The sequence below is a fragment of the Vicugna pacos genome, chromosome X (genome assembly GCF_048564905.1).
Source record: "Vicugna pacos chromosome X, VicPac4, whole genome shotgun sequence".
NCBI lineage: Eukaryota > Metazoa > Chordata > Mammalia > Artiodactyla > Camelidae > Vicugna > Vicugna pacos.
In genome coordinates this window covers 14,688,160-14,703,606 of record NC_133023.1, presented here as the reverse complement: position 1 = coordinate 14,703,606, position 15,447 = coordinate 14,688,160, and the positions used below count along the sequence as shown (strand labels likewise).

General features: G+C 41.7%; 1 protein-coding gene across 1 annotated transcript in view; it reads left to right on the top strand.

Moving 5' to 3' along the window:
• Positions 1-15,447, top strand: part of SH3KBP1 (SH3 domain containing kinase binding protein 1) — a 299,175-nt gene that overhangs the window by 28,180 nt on the left and 255,548 nt on the right. Inside the window, exon 2 of the mRNA XM_031673286.2 lies at positions 15,013-15,170. Within this exon, the coding sequence (XP_031529146.1) occupies positions 15,013-15,170 (158 nt within the window). The remainder of the gene's footprint in view (positions 1-15,012; positions 15,171-15,447) is intronic.

Below are 15,447 nucleotides of genomic sequence, written 5' to 3'. Positions count from 1 at the left end.
GTCTATAGGGGCAGCCACAGCAGACGTGCTCTCTGCCGTTCTGTAGCTTTCACTCTAGTCAGGGACACAGACAGCAATCCCACATGAGTAGATCTGTAATAAAGACTTGGAATACCATCTCCTTTCATGGAGAGGGACTGGTTGAGTGTCTGGATTTGTTTGTTTCATTTGAAGTGAGAATGAAGTGAATTTCCTTCCATGGATGCTGAGGAAGGGCAATCTGCCTGGTGTTAACGGTCCTGCTGGCTGCTCTCTTGCTAGTGGTAGCTCGGTGGACCTGTAGACTCATAGCCCTGAAGGATGCCTCAGAAATCATCAGGCCCAGAATCTGCAGGCACCCCTGACCCTGTCGTTCAATGTAGACTTATGTTCCTCCTTCCTAAAAAGGCGTTTAGGAAAGCGGCAGAGGTATGGAGTCACCTGGGGACCATCTTCAACCTAGATGTACCCCCCCATTCTGATGTAGCGCAGGCTGTGGGGAGAGAGGCAAGGGGAGGTTGCACAGGTGATTTTGATCCCTGGGAAAGGAATCCCTGTGGCATAGACCAGCACTTCTCGAATGACACTCTGTGTGGCGGTCCCCTGGGGATCTTGTTATGCTAAAGCTTCTGATTCAGTGGGTATGGGTGAGGCCAGGGCCTGGTGCTGAGCAGCAAGATACAGTCGGACACAGAGGCCTACGGAGGCTTACCCCACCAGTCAAGGGCCAGCTTGCAGAGAGTGAGGCGCCGTGGGCTAGGCAGGTGACCTACCGCACTTCTGCCATGGTTTCAGCACACATTTCTTAAAGATGAGGACTCCGTTAAAAACCAGGATTGTGATATCACTTTTATACCTAAACAACCCAAATGACAGCCTTCCTTATACAAAACACATCTCAAGAAAGACAAAATCAGAATGTAAATTTGTATAGCCATGATGGAAAACAGTATGGCAGGGTCTTCAAAAAATTAAAAATAGAATTATCATATAATCCAGCAATCCCACTTCTGGGTTTATATCAGAAAGAAATGAAATCATTATCTCAAAGAGATATTTGCACCCCAGTGTTCATCACAGCGTTATTTACAATAGCCAAGGAAATGACTTACATGTCCATTGGTGGATAAATGGTAAAGAAAATGTGATATGAATATATAGTGGAATATTATTCAGCCATAAAAGAAGGGAATCCTGTCATTTGCAACACTATAGGTGGACCTCGAGGGCACGTGCTAAGTGAAATAAGTTGGACAGAGAAAGATAAATGTATGATATCACTTTGTGTAGTCTGAAAATGCTGCTCAGGAACAGAGAATAGAATGGTGTTTGTCAGGGGCTGGGTGTGGGGTGGAGGAAATGGAGAGATGTTGGTCAAAGAGTATTTCTCATTTCCTGGAATAATATGAATCCGTTCTGAAGGATCTGGGTGACTGTAGTTAACTATACCGTGTTGTGTACTTGAAAGCTGCTAAGAGAGTAGAGAGTAGGTCTTAACTGTTATCACCCTACCACCACCACAACAAAATGGTAATTATGTGAGGAGAAGGATGTATTAACTAACCTTATTGTGGGAATAATATTGCAGTATATAAGTGTATCAAATTATTACATTGTATACCTTAAACTTACACAATGTTATATGTCAATTACATTTCACTAAAGCTTAGAAAAAAGACATGAAACATGACAGATGAAAATAAAGCTATAGCCTCATCATACACGTTCATGCACAAAGCAACCAAAAATAGTCTGAATTAAGAATGTTCACAGAGGTGGCCTTGCAGCTTTTTTCCCAAAGTCCATGCTTGTAGTCACGTGGTGTCGAATACACTTTTGATTGTGCTTGTTGCTTATTATATCTTTTAAGTAGCTAAAAACATATCTTAACAAAGGAATTAGGATTAAGCATGGTACACCCTCCAAAGTGAACACAGTTTATGTCCCCATTGCCTGAGGATTTCTTTTATAAGACGTGTCTTGTGGGGAGATAATCACAATTTTGGTTCCTGGACATATATTTTATAATTATTCACAGAGAATAAACTGTAGCAGTAAAAAGGAAAAAATACTTTTGGATCAATTGTTTATTTAAAAATATTTGTAGATACTTAGTGCCCTTAATAACAAGTTCAGGTATTCACACACACACACTCTTACTATCTTGTTGCCTTTACATACCCCATCTTCCTTTTCCAGCACATTGCTGTGCATAACATGATTGACTGAATTACTTGTGAAACTACTGATTACACCAGCTCAAATTACACCAGCATTCAGATTTTTCTCTTCATCTTTTTGGTTGAATGTGGAACAGGATTCTTCTCCTTGCACATTGAGAGCATTTTAACAGTCCGGAAGTGTTTCAGCATGCATTTCTTAAAGATAATGACTCTTCAAAACCATAATCACAATATCATTTTTACACCTACAATAACTATCTCCTTATCATCACACATCCAGTTCATATATCCAGTTATTACACATAGTTAAAATATTTTCAAAGACATTTATTTGAATCTAGATTTGGAAGGTCTGAACTTCCTAACTGGTTGGTTGTCTCTGAGTCTCTCTCTCTCTTTTATTGAATTATAATCAGTTACAGTGTGTCAGTTTCTGGTGTACAGCACAATGCTTCAGTCATACATATACATACATATATTTGTTTTCATATTCTTTTTCATTAGAAGTTACTACAAGATAATGAATTTAGTTCCCTCTGCTATATCTCAGTCTCTTAATTTAGGTTCCCCCATCTCTTTCCTTCTTCCTTTTGCAATTTTTTTTTTTTTTGGTTGAAGAAACTAAGTAATTTACTTGTGGAGTTTCCTACAGTCTGGATTTTGTTGACTGCACCTTTGGAGGTCATTTAACATATTCCTGGACCCCCATCCTCCCTATAAACTGGAAGTAAATCTAGAATTTTGATCCCATTTAGGTTTAGTTCATTGGCAAGTGTGCTTTATGGGGTTGGCATGTTACTTCCGTCATGAGGTCCTCGAAGCCTGATTGTCTCTCTTTTTGTAATGTTAGCAGCCGTTAGTGACCATTGCCCATACCCCTTATTACATTAGATGTTGCAAAATGTTGATTGTCTAAGTCTCTCATTCCTTCTTCATTTATTAGCCAGAATACTCCTATAAAGGGAAATTTCTTCTCATTTACAATTTGGTTATCCTGAATTCATGTGAGAAAAGCAGGAGAAATGTTTGATTCTTTCCCTTAATTTACCAGTTTTCAGAAGAGTGAGTTAATTCCCTAAGCATTGATTAAAAAAACAACACTTTGAAACGTAGATTCACATAACATGTATTTGAGACATCAAATCTATTTAATGTATTTCAGTCCACTGTGGTTATTCTTGCTGATACTCAGATTGTCCCATTCGTGGCCAGTTGGGAGGCTTTTCTCATTCAGTTCTGAATTCTTTTGACCTGACTCTGTTAGTCTTTGATAGCTTCTTTGCTTTGACAAGATGTTTCTTGTTTTTGACAAGATGTTTTTATGACAAGATGTTTCAGGCTTGTCACCTTTCCTGCCCCAGACCTGGAATCAGCCATTTCTCTGAGGCTACCTGGCTTTTTTAAAAAAATGAAAAATGGGATTTAGAGACTAGATATAATTATTTCTGAAAAAATTACACATTACTCTATTAGGACCATCCTAGGAGTCTGTTGATTGGGGGCTGTTGATCCTCTTAGTTTTATTTTTATTAACCTCATGTTTCAGTTTTGGAAAAGATTTCCAAAGTTTTAAACCTCACTCCAGTTTATTTAGGTATGATTCTGTTTGTCCATCTTTATTTTCTAAAATTATTAGTATTTTTTTGGTAGGGGGAGGTAATTAGGTTTATTTATTTTTAATGGAGGTACTGGGATTGAACCCAGGACCTCGTGCATGCTAAACACACACTCTATACACTGAGCTATACCCTCCCCCCTCCATCTTTAAATTATAACCTTCAATGGAAAGAAAATTTGGGGGTTTTAACTTCACTTCCTTTTTTTTGTTAATCTATCTAGATGCATACTTACTAAGTAGTTTTCTGTTATTGTGACAAAGTATTTATAATTTAATTGATAAAGAAAATGTTCTTGTAGATAGTTGACTAAGCAACTTTGAGTTCAAATTCCTATTCTATTAAAAATGCCAACTAAAAAGACTTGGAAACTGTTGGTAGTTACAATGTTGATAAACTCATAGTAACTCTATAATACCATACATGAAACCATCAAATGCACCAGCCCAAATAACCTACGTGTTATGGTGTTGCATATGCTCTAGGTGTTATTTCCCGCTTGGCTGTTGGGGAGTTCAAAGTAGTTATGTTTCTGACAGTTTGAAATTCTAGATTGCTTTGAAGAGCTGCTGTTTTGCTGTTATTTTCTGCTCTAAGCCCTGTGCATTTGCCTCAGATCCATCTTCTTGGATTCTGAGCTTCTTGTCAAAATCATCCTTATAAGTTTCTCTCCCCTCAACAACAAGCATTTCTTCAGTGTCTGATGGGGGCAAGCAGTCAGTTCAGCACTTGAGGAAGGAAGACTTGTTGGGCAATGTGACTTTTCTTTTAGGAGACCTACAGCCTCAGCTTAACACTTCCTTCTGCCTTCCAGGGGCTCACACATTAGCAGGATTTTTTTTAAATTTATTTTTCGTTGAAGTACAGTCAGTTACAATGTGTCAATTTCTGGTGTACAGCACAATGTCCTAGTCAAGCATATACATACATATATTCATTTTCATGTTCTTTTTTATTAAAGGTTATAACAAGATATTGAATATAGTTCCCTGTGCTGTACAGAAAAAACTTGTTTTTTTAATCTATTTATATATATATAGTGGCTAACATTTGCTAATCTCAAACTCCCAAATTTATCCCTTCCCACCTCCTTTCCCCTGGTAACCGTTAGATTGTTTACTATGTCTGCAAGTCTGTTTCTGTTTTATAGATGAGTTCATTAGTGTCCTCTTTTTTTCTTTTTTTTTTAGATTTCACATATAAGTGATATCATATGGTATTTTTCTGTCTCTTTCTGGCTTACTTCACTTAAAATGACAGTCTCTAGGTCCATCCATGTTGCTGCGGATGGCATTATTTCATTCTTTTTTATGGCTGAGTAGTATTCCATTGTATAAATATACCACTACTTACTTATCCAGTCATCTGTTGATGGACATTTAGGTTGTTTCCATGTATTGGCTTTTGTAACTAGTGCTGCTGTGAACATTGGGGTGCATGTATCTTTTCGAATTAGAGTTCCCTCTGGATATATGCCCAGGAGTGGGATTGCTGGATATGTTAAGTCTATCTTCAGTCTTTTGAGGAATCGCCGTACTGTTTTGCATAATGTCTGCACCAAACTACATTCCCACCAGCAGTGTAGGAGGGTTCCCTTTTCTCCAGAGCCTCTCCAGCATTTATCGTTTGTGGACATTTTAGTGATGGGCATTCTGACTTGTGTGAGGTGATACCTCATTGTAGTTTTGATTTGCATTTCTCTGATAATTAGTGATATTGAGCATTTTCTCATGTGCCATTCATAAGTCTTCATTGGAGAATTGCTTGTTTAGGTCCTCTGCCCATTTTAGGATTGGGGTTTTTTTTTTTATTAAGTTGTATGAGCTGTTTATATATTTTGGAAATTAAACTTTTGTCATTTACATCACTTGCGAATATTTTCTCCCATTCCGTAGGTTGTCGTTTTGTTTTGCTTATGGGTTTCCTTTGCTGTGCCAAAGCTTATAAGGTTAGTTGGGTCCCATTTGTTGATTTTTGCTTTTATTTCTATTGCCTGAGAAGACTGCTCTAGGAGAACATTCCTGAGATTTATGTCAGAGAATGTTTTGCCTGTGTTATCTCCTAGGAGATTTATCATGTCTTGTCTTATATTTAAGTCTTTAAACTATTTTGAGTTTACTTTTGTGTATGGTGGGAGGGAATGTTCTAACTTCGTTGATTTACATGCTGCTGTCCAGTTTTCCCAGCACCACTTGCTGAAGAGACTTCCTTTTCTCCATTGTATATTCTTGCCTCTTTTGTCGAAGATTAATTGACTGTAAGTCTGTGGGTTTATCTCTGGGCTCTCTGTTATGTTCCATTGATCCATATGTCTGTTTTTATGTCAATACCATGCTGTTTTGATTACTGTAGCTCTGTAGTATTGTCTGCAGTCTGGGAGGGTTATTCCTCCAGCTTTGTTCTTTTTTCTTCAGTATTGCTTTGGCAATTCTGGGTCTTTTGTGATTCCATATAAACTTTAGGATTATTTGTTCTAGTTCTGTGAAAACTGTCATGGATAATTTGATAGGGACTGCATTAAATCTGTAGATTGCCTTGGGCAGTATGGCCATTTAAAAATATTGATTCTTCCAATCCAAAAGCATGGGATATCTTTCTATTTCTTGAAGTAATCTTTAATTTCCTTAGTGTTTTGTAGTTCTCCACATATAAATCTTTCACCTCCTTGGTCATATTTATTCCTAAGTATTTTATTGTTTTGGATGCAATTTTAAAAGGGATTGTTTCCTTACTTTCTTTTCCTGCTATTTCATTGTTAGTGTAAAGAAATGCAACTGATTTCTGTATGTTAATTTTGTATTCTTTAGCAGGATTATTATACCTGGGGTATACAAGAAGCCTGAAGAGGGGCACTCAAACTGCCGGGAAAGGCAGCAAAAGTTCTACTGTGGTTTCCTGTCACCTCTCTGTCTACTTTCTTCCTTACCAGACAGTGCATTTCTTGTTAACAGAAGGGTGACTCAGACTTCACCCCCAACCCCCACAGGGTAGATTGACCACATTTTTCTCTGGAATCTTCTTCACTTCCCTCCTTTTGACCTTGTTTTCCACTCTTCTAAACATCATTACCTCTTACAGCTGATTCAGCTTAGCTATGCTGAAATCAACAGAAAGGCTTTTGCCTTTCTTATTTCACATGTGTCCAACTCTAAAGCCGGTTCTCCAGCCGCCCGCGTTGTGTATTCTTTTACAGTCCTTACACTACACTTGCAGTACAGGGTCTATGAATTAATTTTTAATAAGTAAGTTAAAGCAGACCTTTCAGATACCTTATCCACAGTCTTGTTTCAACCATCCATGCAGTGTGTGTTGAATAAACTTGGTTCCTGAAATCGGTGAGAGTTGGGGGAAAGCAGTCTTTTCTAATTACTTTATCTTTGTATATTCTGTAATTAAATTAATATATAGTGGAAGCAGACATTTGACTGTTTCTTCTTCTCTTTTAAAGCTTGGTTGGCCCCAAACTTTTTCAATCTTCTCACTGAGAAAAATAGGACATCACCCTCTAATCAGGCACCTATCTTTGGGTCTCCTTTGAGTCTGAGAACTAGACTGTCATTATAAAGTCAGGGAAAAAAATACCATCTCTCCTTATCCTCCAGCCATTTTATTACTTAAAACTGTTAAATATTTATGTAAAGCATCATTAATGTGCTTTCTTTTGCTTGAAAAAAAAGGTTCTGTTCTCTTTAACTGACTAAATCATTTTGACTTAACTGAATTTTTATTAAATTGGTTTCCTAAGATGCAGTTATTTTCTCCTCCACAATTGTCATAGAGAATCTTCCTTGTACAGGCTTATCCAGCTGTAATCACTTGTCTTTACTTTTCACTTGTTTTTTTTTTTTAACCTGTGAAACCATCTGTACACTTTCTTAATGCTTCCTTTCTTATTGAAAAAGTCTTTTTTCTGGCTCAGTTATCCTTATCTGGGCTATCTAATGCATTCTTAAAAGAGCTGTGCATGGGGTTTGCAGGGGTTAATTTTGTCCGAAAGTGTTCAATAACTCATTGTTCTTAGCTCCTTGGGTGAGGCCCCTGGTGAGGCCAAGGCTTCCCAGTGCAGGCTGAGGGACTCAACCCTGAGGCTTTGTGAAGCACTTCCCCATTGAGGGAGGGGGGCGACCCACCACAGTGCTGGCCCTGTACCCCGTTCTCAGCTGTAATCAAGTGCCCCTCTGCTGTCAGGGGCAGTGGTTGGCCGTGGCAGAGGTGGGGATGGAGTCAAGGCTGATCACAGCAGCCCTTGAGAGGCTTGGCCCGGTGCGCTGTACTTGTTTGGTGACTAACTGGCCATCCTGACCTTTGACTTTCTCTAGCCTTACGGACAAACAGCAAGGTTCACGGTGCTGTGTTTTGCTGTGCTGAGTGATAAGCTCTGGTTTGGGGGTAACACTTTCTCCAGACAGGCACTCAGTCACCAACACTTAGAGAGCACCTGCTGTGTGCCAGACACCAGGCAAGGGGAGGGGATGCCAGGGGGCAGACAGGGAGAACACACATGGAGAAACCCTCATGGTGGCACTGACCCTCCTTGCAGCAACCCACTGGGTAGATCATCTCCCAATTTTAATTATAAAGGAAATGAACTCAAGCAAGGTATCTGGCCTCAGTCTCACAGCTAGTGAACATCTAAGCTAGAATTCACTCCCTGCCTGGGGAGAGAGTTCAGGCCCAGTGGCCCCTTGTTCACTGGGGTCTGTGCTCTGAGGTTGTCTTCCTTGGGGAAGCTAATGCTCAGTTTCTAGCAGTTTCAGGCCTTAGGAATAACCCCCTTGTTGGCCTGGTGCCCCTTAGTGGCGTGTGTGAAGACACCAAAGGAAAATGTGGCTGGTTTCAGCTTTGTTGGACTTGAGGTCCCTGCAGCACCTATAGTCCTGACTTGGGAAGTTCAGGTCCCCAAACCCTCAGCCCTGACACTACCAAGAAAGCTTGGGATGATGAGAACCGGGCCGTGTACCAACTTGTGTAGGAAAAGAGTCTGTTTTTTTAAAAAGTTGATGCTTGAGTGTATCCATTAGTGTTCTCTGGTTGTAAGCAACAGAAACCAACTCTCCTTTAACTGAAGTATGGAAGAGGATTCACTGAAAGGCCACGGGCTGCTTTATAGGATGGAAGGAAAAGCTGGAGGATCAAATCAGGGAAAGATGGCAACCAGGCAGCCCCAGGGATCCCGGCCTTGTCTGTGGGCCCTGCCTAGGGATCTGCTGTAGCTGGTTCCAGTCTTTGTCATGGCTGCTGCTGTGTGGCATCGTCGAGTCCTGTGCTGGCAGAGGGCAGGGCTTGTTGATAGACAGTCCCGTCAGACTGTATCTCATCAGGGAGGGGAAATGCCCCCACATGGCTTCCCCTCCCCGAGTGGGGAATAGTTTCTCCCTGAGACACAAGCACAGCCAACCACCTCAATGCGCAAATAGCTACAGTCCTAAATTCCAAAACGTACCTCACACAGACTTTGTATTTTTAAAAGCAATGTTGAGGTATCACATTCTACCCATTTTAAGTGTACAGTTTAATGATTTTAGTAAATTTATAGCATTATGAAACTCTCAACAGAATTTAACTTTAGACGATTTCTGTCACCCCCAAAAGATCTCATATCCATTTGCAGTCAGTCCCCATTCCCACCCCAGGCCTAGGCAACCCCTCACCTGTTTTCTGTCTCTTTAGATTTGAACATAGGTTCTTATGTGTTCCTGGCTGGTGTGATTTTTTTCTGGGTATCCTGTGAACTAGCTATAGGTGAAAGAAAGCAAGCCAATGGCGCAGCAGTCTGTACCTCACTGGTCTAAGTTTCCCTCCTCTTCACTTTAGATTTTCCCTTTTCTGATATGCACTGTAATTTGGGAGAGCTTAGGCCTAGTCTTTTTTTAAGATCTTTAAAAATTTTTTTAATTTGATTTTATTTAATGTTTCTCGGTCCTAGTCTTGATGCTACGGTTGTTTAGCTCTGTAAGCCTCAGTCATGGAAACTTCCAGGCCTCAGTTCCTCATCTGTAAAATTAAGTATTTGACAAGATGATAACTCATGTGCTTTCTCTCGCTGATGATCATCAATTATGATCTTTTTTGGTGAAAAATTACTTCTTGACTTTATATGCTCTCTTCAGTCAGGGGGCCAGGACACAGCATGATGCTGGCAAGGGAGGTAGAGTCCTGAAAAAGATAGGGGCTTTTCCCAGAGGGAGCTCGCAGTCTGATTGGGGTGAACGTGCCAGGAGAGATCAAGTTCAGCGCTAGGCGGTGGGTGGGGAGGGGCCGGTCCCAGAGCCAGACGCCTGCGCAGCCACCACTGCCACCACCGTGAGAAGCTTCTTGGCAGCTGGTTAAGCCAACCGGCTGTTAAAAACCACCCATTTCATCTTTGCGGGGAGGAGACATCCCAGCAGGTTTGAGGGCAGAGATGGGGAGGTTGCAGCGTTTTGCATTTTAAAGCAGATCTCTTATCTCCTCTGGCTCTGCCTCTGTCTGGTTGTGCACTCAGGTTAACTGTAGCTTTGGTTTTTGCAGAGATGGTGGCGGGAGCAGACTTGTGGAGGCTGGCAGTTGGCTCAGCAGGCAGCTTGAGGGTGGTATTTTCTGACAGGGAGCCGTCCTTAAGTTTTGTAATTTATGGTGTCTCGAAATATGGGATTTTGTTTACTGTTGGCCTAATTACACCTCTGATATATTTCATTTAGCTTAATGTTTTAATTTTGTGCCCATGCCCGGGGTAGTTTCCCACTGGGTACTGTTTAAAAAAATCTTAGATTGTGTTTTATCCTTTCTGCAGTTACCTGCAGCTTCCTGAAGGCAAGGAGATGGGTCTGGGGTTGGGGGGCACAGACGTTCTCATGAGCTCTTGTGAATATTTTGACTGTGTTTGTGCAGTGTGACGTCTGGAGCGCCTGTCTGCCAAGTATTATCCCAAACTATCTCTGTGAAATAGAAATACAATACTGGCTGCATATGTGATTTTAATTGTTCTAGCAGCCACATTCAGAAAGGAAAAAGAAACAAGTGAAATTAAGTTGAATAATACTTGAAATGGAGTAATTTCACCCAGCCTATCTAAAATAGTATCATTTCAACATGCAATTCATATAAAAATGAATGAGATATTTTACATTCTCTTTTCCCTAATATGTCTTTGCAACCGGCTGCGTATTTTACACATCTCAATGCGGGCAAGGCACACTTCAAGTACTCAGTAGCTGCATGTTGGCGAGTGTCCCTTTAGTGGACAGCAAAGTTCTGAACCTTTCATAGGCTTACAAGGGACACAGGAAGAGCCCTTAGAGGAGGTAGGAGAGACATAACCTCATGTTTTGTGAGCTCTTAACAAAGCCATACACAGGCTTCCTCCCCTTAGAGAAACCTGATATGTAAAAATTCTTCTTGACAGGAAAGGTAAAGCAGGAAGTGATTATTCATGTTACAAAAGAATTAACCACAGGATCCTTTAAATAGCAAGCTCCCTTAGTGCACTGAAGATCTGACTCAATTTGCAAAAATGTGATTGACACTTGGCATTTTAGTAGCATCTTTGTTGGGCAGAGAATTCTCTGCCATTATAAAATGCAGACTGAGCCGTTGGTTTCTTAAGGCTTTATTGAGTACCTGCTGTATGTCACGGATGCTCAGAGGGACCACAACAGATCTAAGGGAGATCTGGACCCAGAAGGCATTTAGAGGCCCACCCGGAGGCCACCACAGCAGGGGATCGCCTCAATGCCAGGGCCCAGGGAGTCTTGGGGGCTGGTGGAGCCTGTAAGTTGTTAGGAGGCAGCCGGGGTCCAGCTGGACCCAGATGGCAGGCAGAGTGCGTGTGATTAAGCGTCTGGGAGTTTAAAGAAAGGGTAAACCAGCTCAATAGGATATTGGGAAGACTTGAAAATTATGCAGTCATGCTTTATTTATCCCAGAGTCCCCGGTCCCTAACCCCTAGCCTTACTCATAACAGCCACCAATTAAGGTGTGTCCTTGGGCTCATCGTAAGAGGGTGATTGAAGCAAAACCAGGATGCACTTCTCTCCAGTTTGCAACAACAGGCAGCAGCTGTTCAATTCTTGGAAACCATCTTGAAGCTGATTCCTTGGTCGTCTTCCAGCTTTACCTTGATAAAGCCCACCAGCGTGCAGAAGTGAGACTGGCTGTTGAGGAAAGAAGAAGCAAAGTTGTGTTCTGAAAGTTGATTGGGTTCTGAGATTCCCCAAAGCACATGGGGTTTCAGTTCAGTGTCAAAATGGACCCTTGACCAGATTTCCTCCTCTCCCTTCCTCAGGCTGGTCTCATGTGTTGTTTCCCCCCTCAAGTCCTCTTACCACGATTTTCTGTCCCCATTAGAAAAGCTATAAGCTTTCATCTCTAAGTGCTAAAATAGGATCAGCCTTGGGGAGCCTGGGTCAGTGTTCCAAGCCTTTTCTTTTCTCTATATATTTATTTATAGATTATGTGCACATATCACTATACTAATTGATTCAGAAAACCCAAAAGAAGCTTTTAAATATTTATTACTAAGTTTAACAAACTTTTGGAAAGCATGAGATTGAATACTGTATGACTTCAGACATTGGTGAAAAATGAAGACATTAATCTTCATGGTTCTGGTACCTCATTTAAAATATCTTACTAATCTCAATAGTTCCATATTATAATTAGGTAACTTAAACCTGTATCAAGGGTGGAAGAAAACCTGTATTACAAATTGTCTTGATAGCTTAGAGTGTTTTGTCATCTCCCTGTAAGAGCTGATTGGTTTGTCTCCATGTTCACCTCCCAGTGTGGCTGACAAAGGGCTCCCTCCCAGGAGCTGAAGTAGCAGCTCCATCATTTTCTTGTTGACTTGGTTGTGTGTTGAATATCGTCTACAACCACTCCTTTTTTTACCCCAATCTCCTCAAGCTCCTCTTCCATTCAGTGAGGGTGATTTTAGTTAAAGGGGTAATGGTTATGAAGAGGCTCTGCCAAGAGACCTCCCAGAACTGCTGGGCACCCCGGGGAGCTGGGCTCTGGCATCACCCTTGTCGAGGGCCACTGCTGTCCCTCAGGCTGCTCACTGCCCTTGGAGCATCCCTGACTGCCTGACCTAGAGGCTGAATGAAGGAGCCAGTGTCATTCTGCAAATGGAATCTTAGAGAAGTTGAGTTTTTCTCTTTTTTAAGTTAAAATAAGATGAATAGATGTTCTCATTTTTTTTTCATCATGTCAACTAATTCCTGAAGTGAGTGCATCCCACTTTGGAGAGCACTGGCTCAGAAAATAAGCTTAACTGCTCTGCTCAGTTTCAGGTTCTTTAATTGGGAAAATGGGCATCATCACACGGTGAGGGTTAAGTGAGATAATGCTGGAAAGGTGTCGGGCAAATAAACAGGGGTTACTGTAATCTCAGTTCCAATAGCAAAGCTTTAGTAGATCCGTGTCTAGGTAATTTGAAGAAAGCAGTTTCTTAATCGACCTGGTTCCGATTGCTTTGATGGCTAGTTTCAACTGCTGGGGAGAGAGCATGATACAAGAAAATGGGAGTGTTTCTGCCTTTGCACTTGTCAGGAACCAGGGGAAATGGGAAAAGGTTGCCTTGTTTATGCTCTTCTGCTTCTCCTTTCTGTTGATAAGTGATGAAGATGGTTCACAACTCAACTTTAGCCTGGGCAGATTTATGACAGCAGAGTCAGCCAGCTAATTTTGGAATGAAAAAAATAATCTAGGGAAGGAAACGCTACTTTGAGTTGCTTATGAACTGTCTGGGTTCTCTGACATGTTGAGTGGACGAGTTGAGTGCTCCAGTCTGGGTGGAGGGATCGTTTGATCTGGAAGCACTTTGGGAATTTGTCCCTAATGGATATGCAGAGCGTATTTGACAGGGAGCCCATTCACCCACCAACCCTTTTCCTGGAAAACCTACCCCAATATAGTGGATTTTAAAAAAACATTTGTAATTTTTGGTCTCCTATTGGAGAAATCTTTACCAAACCCAAGATCACTAATATTTTCTCCCGTGCTTCTTGATAAAAGTGTTACAGTTTTACTTCTTACATTTAGGCCTGTGATCCATTTTGAGTTCATTTTTTGTATATGTGCCCCTCATAGAGCTCATTTAGCTTTTCCTCTTCCATTCTTTTACTGTAATTTCTTAGTTGATAATTCACCACTTGGGTTTTTTTTTTTTTTTTTGCTGTCCTTGTATTCACTTATTTGCCCTTTGTTCATTCGTTTGTTCATTCATTCACTCATTCATTCATATCAAGTTGCAAATAAAAAAGGAAAAGGACAGGAGATTAACTGAAGTGGGCCTGAGGTGAGGCCCAAAGACTAGATGGATTGTAAAATCCACGTATGGATAAGTTAACCGGGTTTTGGATTGGTTGGCTCTGCTCCTTTGCGTTGGCATCAGAAAACCTATCTGCCTCATCCGTTGCCTCCACCTATGACCAAGTATACATTAATTCTTTGGGGTTTTTTTTGTTGTTGTTGGTGGTGGTTTTTTGAGGGGAGTGTAATTTTATTTAGTTCATTTATTTATTTAAATGGAGGTACTGGGGATTGAACCCAGTACCTTGTGCATGCTAAACATGCACTCTACCACTGAGCTATACCCTCCCCTCCAAGTATCCAAAATCACCATGGATTGGGAGAATCAGTCTGTTGGGAAATGCTATGTGTTGAGAGGACAGTTGTGCCTGCATGTGTAAGCGGTCTGGGACATTGGTTTAGCCAATAGGGGCCCTCTGTATCGGCTGTCTTCATACCCATTGTCGCTGAAAGGGGGGCATTCTCTCTGTAGGGTGGGAATTATCACTACCCATGTTTTGCACAACTGAGGCTCAGAGGGGTTAACATCACGGAGTCATGATGGGAGGGAGGGGGCACCCAAGAGCCAGACTCGCACCTGTTGTTATCTGCCATCTCTGCACTTGGGGAAATGACGCTGGACTCCCTCTGGGGGTGGGGTGGCGTGCACATGTTGTTGGCCTTCTGCCATTGTGTGGTTTCCCCTCTGAAGCCCCTGCTGGCCCTGAGACCTGTAGCCCGCCCTACCTGGGCCTGACCACGGACCAGCACTTCGTGGTTTCTGCGCTGCAGGCCTCAGGTTAACCGAGGTCGGGCTGTCATGTGTGGCCCTGTTATTTTAAGTATTGGTAGAGGGGAAGTCCCTTTAGTATGACTTTCCTGACCTTCTGGGGCTGCTGGGCCTCAGACTTCTCCAACACCTGATCTAAAGTGCTCTGTTTTTCTTTTGTGCCTGTTCCTTCCAGTGGAGGCCATAGTGGAGTTTGACTACCAGGCCCAGCACGACGATGAGCTGACGATCACCGTGGGTGAAATCATCACCAACATCAGGAAGGAGGATGGAGGCTGGTGGGAGGGACAGATCAATGGCAGGAGAGGTTTGTTCCCTGACAACTTTGTAAGAGTGAGTACAAAGCGAAACCCTTTTCCTGTCTCCTGGGCGGGTTCTCCTGACCAAAGCTGTGGGGGCACTTGAGGAATTTCATGGGACTCTTTTACGGGATGAGTTGACTGCTTGTGGACTGTCAGGAAGAGCATGGACAGCTTTGTCCTTGATGTCAGGGGATGCTTGTTTTGAAATCACTTTCTTAAGGCCCAGAATGGTCTCTTTCCAACCTGTGTATCGTTGAGAAAACGCTGGAAAAATGTAAAGCTTGTCAAATTGTTTTGTTTCTGTACTT